An 11,042-nucleotide genomic window follows, 5' to 3' on the forward strand; every position below is an offset into this window, starting at 1 on the left:
AGTTAGGTTTTTCTATATTAGAGCAGTATTGCTCAATTGCTAAACCACACGAATATAACCTGTTTTTGACAATTTAATCACATGTTGTTCAGATAATGCTGGTATCAGAAAAAGAAACATCGAAATGGACAATGGAATCAGCAGTTTTACATTTGACAGACATCCTGAGGTTTTGCACAAGGCAAGGGAGGAGATTGACGTCAATATTGGTCAATCTCGGCTACTGGATGATTCTGATCTCTCAAAGCTTCCATATCTTCATAGTATAACTAATGAAACAATCAGATTACGTTCTATAGGGATAATTTCCCCATAGGAGTCATTAGAGGAATGCATTATAGGAGGCTATAAAATACCAAGTGGCACAATGTTGTTGGTAAATGCGTGGGCATTGCACAGGGACCCCGAATTCTGGGAAGACCCTGATGCGTTCAAGTCAGGGAGGTTCCAGGGAGTGAAGCAGGACAGGGAGGTTTTAAATTCATACAATTTGGTTTTTTTCAGGAGGCAATGCCCTGGGAGAGGCTTGGCCATTAGGGACCCTAATTCAGTGATTTGACAAGCAAAAGCCTGGGGAAAAAGCAGAGAACAGGCCTTTGACTATCACATTTCACCCTTGAGAAGCTCTAGCTACTTCTCTTTCTCATTTGTGATATTCCAGAATAAGATATCATCTTCTCCGATGTTTTCTTTTTTCTTAGATGCCTTAATGGCTAAATCTATAATGATTACATAGGAAGGGAATGAACATTGTTGTTTTGTTGAATAATCAAAATCCCACCCAAGGAAGAAGCGACGCTAAACTTATACTCCGTTTGTTATCGATTTGGTATAAATAAATTCAAATATGGATTTTATTTGTAAATGAATTCTAGTAGAATTTATATTTAAATAAATTTTCATATTTGATATGATTAGTTTAAAAAATGTAATTCAATTGAATTTAACGTAATCATATAAGGAAAAAATTTATAATTGAAAATTCATTTGCTTTTGTTTCCTAAAATATCTTGAAATTGTAATTTCATAAAAATAAATAATAAATACCAATTATATTTATGTTATGCTATATAATTTTTTTATATTTTTATTAAAATAAATATATAAAATAAAAAAATAATATTAATAAAATTATTGCATTTAATTAAGTGATAAATAGATATTTAACTTGAATCTCTGATAATAAAACATGCTAAAAAATATTAAATAAAAGATGAAAATATTAAAATAAAACACAATAATAAAAAAATTTCTAAAAAAATAAAATTTTTAAATGACTTTAGTCAAGTTTAATAGAATAAATAATCAAAAAATTTAAAATTTGACTTTATAGATAGAAAATGATCGTTTTGTCGTCATAAAAAATTTGATTGTTTTATTTTATGAAATTCATTTACAAATTTCACTTATTTTTATAGAATTTAGTATAATCATATCTAATTCGATGTAATTGAATTCGTAAAATTAAAATTTATATTTTTTTTCATTACAAATATAAAAAATAATTCTAAATCAATTTCATAAAACTTATTCCAATTCATTGTTCTAAATAAGCTACTTCCATAGTACTATTATCTAAATTCCAAAAAGTCAACGATTTTTATCGTATGCGAACCTTTATTCCAACCTGCCGGCTGAACAGTTTCAGACAAGTATTACGAACGTCAGTTCCAAACAAAAAAAAAAGGAAAAAAAATTTGGAAATTCATTTAGAACCTTTTATTTTATAATTACTGGATTTTTTGGTGATCCAATATGCTCTACAGGCAGTTCTGCTCTCAAGCCTAATCCAAATCTCTGTTTCTTCAGAATGATGGAAGTAGCTAACTGGTTGACCTTGGGACTCCTCTTAACTCTAATTTTTCTCTCGAAATTTATTTTCTCAAAATATGAAAACAACAAAAACTACCCTCCTACTCCTCCTTCTCTTCCGATCATCGGCCATCTCCACTTGCTGAAAGAACCAGTTCATCGAGCTCTTCACGACCTTTCAGCAAAATATGGTGACGTCTTACTTCTCCGATTTGGGATTTGTAAAGTTCTACTGGTCTCCTCACCAGCTGCAGTTGAAGAGTGCTTTACAAAAAATGACGTCATCTTTGCTAATCGCCCACGCTGGCTTGCCGGAAAACACCTCAATTACAATTACAGAACAGTAGGAACGACCCCCTATGGTGCACGGTGGCGCAAAATTAGGCGCCTTTTAGCTTTAGAGGTTTTCTCTACATCTAGACTTGCCATGTTTGCGAACATTCGTCAAGAGGAAGTTCAGTTGTTGCTAAAGGAATTATTTCAGCACTCAATTGGTAAAAAAGAGGCCGTGAAAGCGAACCTTTCTTCGAAATTTGTGGATCTCTCTTTTAATGTGATGATGAGAATGGCTGCAGGAAAACGTTATTATGGAAAGGATGTAATAGACAAACGGGCAAGTGAATTTCGTGATATTATAAGAGAATTTGCGGAGATTCATGGAATTATGAATTTGAATGATCTTTTGCCAGTGCTACAGTTGATTGATTTTCAAGGCGTGGAGAAAAAAATGAAAGGAGTGATGAAGAAAATGGACACCTTCTTACAGTGTCTTGTTGATGAGCAAAGGAAAATTAGGAGTACTGAATCTGCATGTAATAATGAAAGAACGATGACTCTGATTGATGTTTTGTTATCTTTACAGGAAATAGAACCAGAATTCTATACCGATGTGAACATCAAAGCTGTTGTTCTGGTAAGTCTCAGTTCTATAATGTCATCATTTTTTGTTTGTATATAATCACACATATAATATCATTAAAAATAAGCAATTTTGGTGTTTCAGCCTCTAATTCATACAAATAAATGCGAAAAGGATCCGTTTTCTTTTCTTTTTCATGCTTGTCAATGGTTATTAGAGTTATCACTAGAATTGTAAGGTTGTGACTTGAGAGTCCAAATCTGTTAAATCTTGCAAAGACGTTTTTTTTTCCCTATTCTTGTCAACTAAAATGATAAGCAAAAAAAAGGAAATGTTTGTGGTGAGAGAGATTCTTATAGTGAGAATTTCAATTGCAGGAATGTGTAGTTATCCTGATTCCTGAGTAGAAGGTCCTTTGCTTCGTGAAGCTACATATTTACAGTTTCCAATTATTAAAACCTTCGGTTTTTAGTATTTCTTGGAGTTTCATACAGTTTTTCTATCTACGAGTGTAGGTTCTGCTGGTGGCTGGAAGTGAAAGTTCAGCAACTACAATGGAATGGACAATGTCACTTCTCCTCAACCATCCAGAAACTATGAAAAAGGTTGTGACTGAGATAGACACTTATGTTGGATTCAACCGTCTATTGGATGAAACAGACTTATCGAAGCTAACTTACCTGCAAAATGTAATCAATGAAACATTTCGGCTATATCCAACATTTCCTCTTCTACTACCACATGAATCGTCGGATGACTGTAGCATCTGTGGTTTTGATGTGCCGAAAGGCACAGTGTTACTTGTCAATTTGTGGACTATTCACAGAGACCCCAAGCTGTGGGTAGAGCCAACCAAATTTTTGCCAGAGAGATTTGAAAGTGAAGAGAGTGACGGTTATAAGTTAATTCCATTTGGTATTGGAAGGCGGGCTTGTCCTGGAGCTGTTCTAGCGAGGAAAGTGATGGTATTAGCATTAGGTGCTCTGATTCAGGCTTTTGAATGGGGTAGGATTAACAACGAGGAGATCAATATGGCACAAGGAAATGGACTGACAATGCCCAAAGCTGAGCCCTTGGAGGCTATGTGTAAACCTCGCCAAGCCAGAGTCGGTCTTCTCTCGGCTCTGTAAATTGTATGATGAAGAAATTTTCTATTGCGTACAAGGAAAACGGTAATTTGCTTAGCAAATTATATATTTACATAGGTTATTATCATATATATATAGTAAAAACACCAGGTTAAATCTATTTTGAATACTTCATTACGAATTATTTTCACTTTTTATTTAGAATTTGTACTTCAAAAGATTATACAATATAGTTACAATAACCATCAAGTTAAATCTTACAACATCTCACATGGCCAAACAAAGACCCAAGTCCAAATCCATTTTACATTGAAATTCAGGAAACCAATAGTTCATATTGTTTGGGTAAGTTTCACTAAAATGAAGCAATTAAAAAAAAAAAATAATAATCAACAGTTGTCGGAATGAATTATTGAGCACGCTATTTCTTCTTTAAGTGAGACCGTGAATGGAGCAAAGCAGAATAGGATTTGTAAGTATATAACAAATAACAAATTTTAAAAGATATTGAGATAATTTTTTTTGATTCCAATGATCTAAGCTAATATGTTCCACACGGATGGTGAGCTGTATTTTTAACAATTTAAGTATGCATGTTGGAATTAAGTAAATACAAAATACAGTTCAGAAAATAGTGACATCATGCAAGTTTTGTGGTTCAATATGCACCACTGATTGACGATAAGGCCACGTCAATCAATATCCGAAATTACCCTGAGTCCAAGGCCATTTTACTGAACTGAGATGTTCTTATTTAATTCTCTGTTTTGCTTTGCTTTTCTTCTCAAGGAAGATACTCTACAGAAAAATGGAGGTAACCTACTGGTCGAACACCGCAGCTCTAGTCCTAGTCCTAGTCCCAGTGCTCCTCTTTGTACTGGCAGCAAAATTTTCATTCCAAAAGCTTAAACGCTCCAAGAAATTCCCACCTAGTCCACCAGCGCGTCCTGTAATAGGTCATCTCCACATGCTAAAACAACCAATTCACCGGACTCTACACCAACTTTCTGAGAAGTACGGTGACATCTTATTTCTCCGATATGGAACACGTAAAGTCCTATTGATCTCCTCGCCATCTGCAGCTGAAGAGTGCTTTACCAGAAATGATATCATTTTTGCAAACCGCCCTCGCTCACTCGCTGGGAAGTATCTTAATTACGACTCTACGACTATGGGTTTCTCCTCCTATGGTGATCACTGGCGCAATCTCAGGCGCCTCACAACCATAGAGCTCTTCTCTACTAGCCGTGCAACAATGTTCTCTGGCATTCGAACAGAGGAGGTCCGGTTATTGCTCAAACAACTATTTCAGGACTCGAGAAAAGAACCAGCCAAGGTGGCGTTAACTTCAAAGTTCTTGGAGCTTACATTTAATAACATCATGAGGATGATCGCTGGAAAACGTTACTATGGCAAAAATGTTATGGATCAAGGAGGAGAATTCTTGCAGGATATCATAAAAGAAATGGAGGCACTTCGTGGAAGTTCAAATCTAAATGATTACTTCCCTGTGCTGCAATGGGTGGATTACCAAGGGGTGGAGAAAAGGATGCAGAAATTAATGAAGAAGATGGACAACTTCTTACAGCAGCTCATTGATGAGCACATGAAAACAAGGGGTGACTCATTTCCACCAGTGAATCTGTCTGCTGCAAGTAACCAAAAGAAGCACACAACTTTAATAGATGTTATGTTATCTTTGAAAGAAACAGAACCAGAATTCTACACAGATCAAACCATCAAAGGTGTTATTTTGGTAAGACTGTTTCTATTACTTGAAATACTGACTTTAAACTAATTGATTGGGAATATAAGATGAAAGTTCCTCACTACAAGTTGCAGAAGCTGGGATTTGATGCTTTTGTTACTAGGTTTTACACGCTATTTCTGTTGGATATGTTATGCTGTTATTTTCAGTGGTCTTTATTTAACTGTTCCCAAAATTTTATGCACAGTCAACACTGACTGCAGGATCACAAACATCAGCAGCTACATTGGATTGGGCAATCTCACTTCTTTTGAACCATCCAGAAGTAATGCAAAAGGCTTTTGCTGAAATAGAAGCTGTTGTCGGAATGGAGCGCCTCTTGGATGAAACTGATATACCAAAGTTATGTTACCTGCAAATGATAATTCAAGAGACACTTCGACTCTATCCACCTGCACCGCTTCTATTACCACACGAATCATCTGCAGATTGCACCGTTTCAGGATTTTTCGTGCCTCGAGGCACAATGTTACTGGTCAATACATGGAGCATGAACAGAAACCCCAAGCTCTGGGTCGAACCAACAAAGTTTCTACCAGAGAGATTCAATGGTGGAGAAGGTGAAGGGTATAAGTTCCTTCCATTTGGTGCAGGAAGGAGAGCTTGTCCAGGGGCTGGTCTGGCCAAGCGAGTGGTAAGCATAACATTAGCGGCCTTGATTCAGTCCTTTGAGTGGGAAAAGTTTGGCAAAGAAGAGATGAACATGGAAGAAGGCACAGGGCTTACCATGCCAAAAGTTATCCCATTGGAAGCAATGTGTAGGCCTCGCCAAGCAATGACCGACCTACTGTCCACTCTATGAAATTCAGGGAGTGGATATGAAGCACACAAAGTACTTGCCATGACTAGGTAATAGGTGCTAAATTCTTCATCTGAAAATTAACGCCAAATAATCCAACCGTTCTTGAGCGAGCGACGCCCTCTTTTCAAAAAAAGTAAAATTGAACGAGGAAACTTGTTTATGTGTGAATGCATGTAACTTCTCCATGTCCTCCTTTAATTACTTCACTTGGCAAAAGCAATACCATAGGACCCATCAAACACCAAAGGAGCAAAAACAAACTTCCAAAGTAGAAAATCTCACAAGCATCATGAAGAAAAGAACTGCAATATTTTTACGATAATATACCATCTAATTAGAACATAAATTTCATTCTCTGAAATAGGACACTTACGCAGTTCATCTCCTGTTCAAGAGAGTTTAACTTCAATCTGATTCACTAATTAACACTGAAGTCTGAAGAAGCATTTCTTCTATTAGAAGAATCCTCTTTTAGCAACTGATACACCTGTTTATATTATCAACTCCAACCAAAACTTGTTTAAAGTTTTTGGTCCAGGCCAGTGCCAAGACAAGATATAATCCCAAAGCTCGGAATATATTATTTACTTGCCGGTACTGGATAAATCAACACTTATTTTTATGGTCTAAGATGAAATGGTCCTTTTTAGAGGCCGTATATGCTTCTTGTCTGAAACTTCCAAAACATAGGAAAAAAAAAGTTTTAGGTATATATTCGGTCGACGACAAAGATATTATTAAGGTGACAGCAATGAAGCAGCTTTGACATCAAGAGCTCAAATTCTCGATGGATTTAGGAAGGCTGGGTATCTAATTCAATGGTGTTGCTTATTGGGCTATCTTTCCATCTATTTGTCTGGAATAACTTATGGCCCAGTCAAATTCTATTTGTAGAAATGGTTTAAGAAAAACAAACAGTAAGACATGCATTAACGTGCTTATATGATTAGCGATTACTTACTCTCTGATCATTAAAATAGAGTCTCATTATTTCTCTTCTTGACCTAAAGAGGGCTTGTCATATTATTTTCTCTAAAAGAATCTAATTCAATGTATCCAAGATTTTTCTTCAACACTGTTATTTCTCTTTTAGTTATCAAATCAAGCTTCTTCTCTACGTATCTTTAGGATATTTTTTTTTCCATTTGTGACTGAATTGTTTCTCTCTAATAAAATCACATCGGTCTGGGACCAATTATGAACAAATACTATGTTAATAGTGTTTATACGTAATTAGATATTAACATGTGTGGCTAAAAGGAAAGAATCTCGTAGTGGGTAGGAAGTCTTGTCGAAAGCAACTGAAATTGGATGAATGCTGTATTATCTAGACTAGGCTTACACGGTCATCGCCCTAGCTTTTGCTATAAAAACAAAACGACTGCTCTACTTCTTCTTCATACCACCTACAGCCAATATGGATGAGATATGGTTTTACTTCCTTTCTATCGTTTCCTTAATCTTTCTTCTTGAGAAGCTGTTTTCACTGAAACAAACATGGCACAAAGAATTCCCACCAAGCCCACCTGCAATTCCCATAATAGGCCATCTGCATCTCTTGAAAGAACCTCTCCACAGAACGTTACAGGACATATCAAATAAGTATGGTCCAATCGTATCCCTCTCATTTGGTTCCCGTAATGTTGTCGTTGTATCATCCCCAAGCTTACTTGAAGACTGCTTCCACAAAAACGACATTGTGTTTGCCAATAGGCCTCGCCTTGCCGCTTTCAAATATACAGGTTATAACTACACCACCTTGGCTACTTCCTCTTATGGCGACCACTGGCGCAACCTCCGTCGTATTGCTGCACTACAAATTTTCTCAACAAATAGACTTAACTATTTCCACAGCATTAGACAGGACGAAGTTAGAATCTTGCTTAAAAATTTATTTGCAAATTCGCAAACAAGTTTCACGGAGATAGATATGAAATCGAGGCTGTCAAGCCTGTCTTTTAACATTATATTGAGGATGATATCAGGGAAGCGATATTTTGGGGCAGAAGTGGAAATTTTGGAGGTGGCTAAACGCTTTGACGACATTTTAAGAGAGACTGCTGAAGTGAATGGAGCATCAAATCCAGGGGATTTTTTGCCATTCCTACAGTGGATTGATTTCCAAGGGATGGAGAAAAGGCTGCTTAGATTGCAGAAAAATTGGGACGAATTTTGCCAAGGTTTGATTAATGAGCATCGAAACAGCAATAATTCTTCCTCACAAGAACAAGGACGGTCTAAGACATTCATCGATAAAATGCTATATTTACAAGAATCTGAACCTGAGAGCTATTCCGATGAAATCATCAAAGGCTTTATGCTGGTATGCTATCTTAATTAGCAGACTATTTAAATCAGCATTCCTCTGATTAAGCAGTGGTTTATACAAGGATTAAACAAAAGAACAGAACTTTTTACTTTTCTTTCTTTCTCTCTCTATTTTTTTTTTTTTTTTTTTTGGGGGGGGGGGGGGGGGGGGGGTGGTACATAGTCTAATAGATAATAAAGATATCAGGATTTAGATATCTAATTTCAGAGAGGCGCTTCATTAACATGTCAAAATTTCGCGTAGGTGATGATAGTTGCGGGCACGGATACATCAGCACTGACAATGGAGTGGGCAATGTCGCTTCTTCTTAACCATCCTGAGGCGTTAAAGAAGGCTAGAGCTGAGTTAGACAAAATTATTGGTCAAGACCGATTGGTAGACGAGTCCGATTATTCCAAGTTACCATACCTCCAAAGCATAATAAATGAGACACTACGACTATATCCAGTAGCACCTCTTCTGCTACCCCATGAATCGTCCAATGACTGCCTCGTTGGAGGCTACTATGTACCGCGAGGCACAATGTTGCTGGCCAATGCTTGGGCTATTCATAGGGATCCAACGGTGTGGAATGACCCAACAAAATTTAGGCCTGAGAGATTTGAAGGTTTAGATAAAGATGCACATAAATATAAATTTATTCCATTTGGGCTGGGAAGAAGGGTTTGTCCTGGAATCCCTCTTGCAAATAGAGTAATGGGCTTAGCATTGGCCGCATTAATTCAATGCTTTGAGTGGGAAAGACCAAGTGAAGAGCAAATAGATATGTCTGAAGGAGAAGGACTTTCTATGCCTAAATCACAACCTTTGAAGGCCATGTGCAGAGCACGTGAGTCCACGATTAATATACTCCGTGACCTATAATTACTGTTTGATTGCAATTGCTGTAGTATAATCGTTGTTGTCCAAATTAGTTGTCTTATAGTTTGTTTTCCCCTTTTGTTAGGTTGTTCGTGTGAGGATTTGGAATAAAATCATAATATAGTGTTTAAAAAATTGAAATAATTGTGGTCCATATTTAATTCTTCAAAGCTATTATTTTTGCTGTGATCTTTTGGAGAAGTGATGTGCTGATGCTGCTGGGCCAATAATTCTGTAGCCGGCCAAGTCTGTCCTTATTTGTTGTGGTAGCATCTATCTATATATGTAATGACTAATACGTTGGTGCATTCCATGTCACATTTCTAAATTTTTTTATGCATTATTTGTCTGAATATACTGCCTCAAAACTTTTTTACTGAATGAATTATCAAGGGAAAGATGAGTTTTGTAAGTTCCAATTACACAGTTTTAGTTTAGAACCTCTCAGTTTTCTGTGTTTTAATATTTTTATTGAAAGTGTGTCCGAGATTAATTAAGATCTCTAATTGTCAGAATTTTGATTTTAATTGTAAGATCACATGATTAAAACATCTATGTATTCGATTATTTGAGATTAGGATACATTGTATTTTATAGCCAATCTTTCTGAAATTTTATTTTGATGAAACAGGTGGTTAGCTTGTTACTTTCTTTGATTTTTTTTTTATTTATTTCAATTTTCTTTTCATGCGATTTATCATATAATAGAGGAGGTATCTACATATTATAAAAAATATTATTCCTTCTTTATATTAGAGTCTGCATCATTTGAGGCAAGCAGTTTTGTTTTTTGGCATGTTAGTAATTTTACATTTATCATGTTTATCTCTATTAAGGATTCATTTTTTTGCTATACATTATATTTTATAAATGCAAATCTCCTTATAAACCTTATCAATCTTAGTTAAAGTTTAAAGAGAAAAAGAGATTAAGGAAAGATAACCGAAGGTTAGGTCACTTGTTGAACTTAATCCAGACAATTTAATGTTAATAATATATATATTTTTTATAATTATATATGGTACACTAAGCCCACTTCAGTCCTTCACAATAAATATGGAAACCCATTTTATTCATTTACTGTGCACAAGCACATGCTTACATGCATACAAGTGCGTGCGTTTGCTAAATTCAAGTCAAAATTTGTGCGCCTCCCCAAAATTGAAGTTACACTCACACCTCACGCTTGTCAAAAGCAACTCAGACAGGAAGACTGATCTACAGTTACTTAGCTTTGTTATAAAAACAAAACTTCTGCTCTCGTTCTGCTTCACAGAATCATAAAACAGATATCAGAATGAATGAGATATGGTTTTATTTCCTTTCTACCTTTTCCTTAATCTTTCTTCTTTCCAAGCTCTTTTCACTCAAACAAACACAGCACAAAAAAATCCCTCCAAGGCCACCTGCAATTCCCATAATTGGCCATCTTCATCTCATGAAAGAACCTCTCCACAGAACGTTACAGAACATAACAGATCAGTATGGTCCAATCGTATCCCTCTCATTTGGTTCCCGTAATA

General features: G+C 35.9%; 3 protein-coding genes across 3 annotated transcripts; all 3 read left to right on the plus strand.

Annotated features, from left to right (window-relative positions):
* Window positions 1-1,651: 1,651 nt before the first annotated feature.
* Window positions 1,652-3,943, plus strand: LOC105630897 (cytochrome P450 81Q32). The gene is made up of 2 exons (XM_012212884.4): window positions 1,652-2,725; window positions 3,187-3,943. The coding sequence occupies exons 1-2, from the start codon at window positions 1,811-1,813 to the stop codon at window positions 3,799-3,801; spliced, it is 1,530 nt and encodes a 509-aa protein (XP_012068274.1). The 5' UTR covers window positions 1,652-1,810; the 3' UTR covers window positions 3,802-3,943.
* Window positions 3,944-4,407: 464 nt separating this feature from the next.
* Window positions 4,408-6,514, plus strand: LOC119370239 (cytochrome P450 81Q32-like). The gene is made up of 2 exons (XM_089725788.1): window positions 4,408-5,515; window positions 5,715-6,514. The coding sequence occupies exons 1-2, from the start codon at window positions 4,568-4,570 to the stop codon at window positions 6,327-6,329; spliced, it is 1,563 nt and encodes a 520-aa protein (XP_089581914.1). The 5' UTR covers window positions 4,408-4,567; the 3' UTR covers window positions 6,330-6,514.
* A 1,197-nt stretch (window positions 6,515-7,711) lies between these two features.
* Window positions 7,712-9,663, plus strand: LOC149493451 (cytochrome P450 81Q32-like). Its single transcript, XM_037637891.2, has 2 exons — window positions 7,712-8,652; window positions 8,902-9,663. The coding sequence occupies exons 1-2, from the start codon at window positions 7,747-7,749 to the stop codon at window positions 9,520-9,522; spliced, it is 1,527 nt and encodes a 508-aa protein (XP_037493819.2). The 5' UTR covers window positions 7,712-7,746; the 3' UTR covers window positions 9,523-9,663.
* The last annotated feature ends 1,379 nt before the right edge of the window (window positions 9,664-11,042 follow it).

This window comes from Jatropha curcas, chromosome 9 (assembly GCF_041381405.1).
Source record: "Jatropha curcas cultivar XTBG-Jc1 chromosome 9, XTBG_Jcur_1.0, whole genome shotgun sequence".
NCBI classification, from domain to species: domain Eukaryota; kingdom Viridiplantae; phylum Streptophyta; class Magnoliopsida; order Malpighiales; family Euphorbiaceae; genus Jatropha; species Jatropha curcas.

Coding starts and splice junctions, on each gene's coding strand:
- LOC105630897 (XM_012212884.4), top strand. CDS start 1,811: ATGATGGAAGTAGCTAACTGGTTGACCTTGGGACTCCTCTTAACTCTA. Junction 2,726..3,186: donor ACATCAAAGCTGTTGTTCTG/GTAAGTCTCAGT, acceptor CTACGAGTGTAG/GTTCTGCTGGTGGCTGGAAG.
- LOC119370239 (XM_089725788.1), top strand. CDS start 4,568: ATGGAGGTAACCTACTGGTCGAACACCGCAGCTCTAGTCCTAGTCCTA. Junction 5,516..5,714: donor CCATCAAAGGTGTTATTTTG/GTAAGACTGTTT, acceptor TTTTATGCACAG/TCAACACTGACTGCAGGATC.
- LOC149493451 (XM_037637891.2), top strand. CDS start 7,747: ATGGATGAGATATGGTTTTACTTCCTTTCTATCGTTTCCTTAATCTTT. Junction 8,653..8,901: donor TCATCAAAGGCTTTATGCTG/GTATGCTATCTT, acceptor AATTTCGCGTAG/GTGATGATAGTTGCGGGCAC.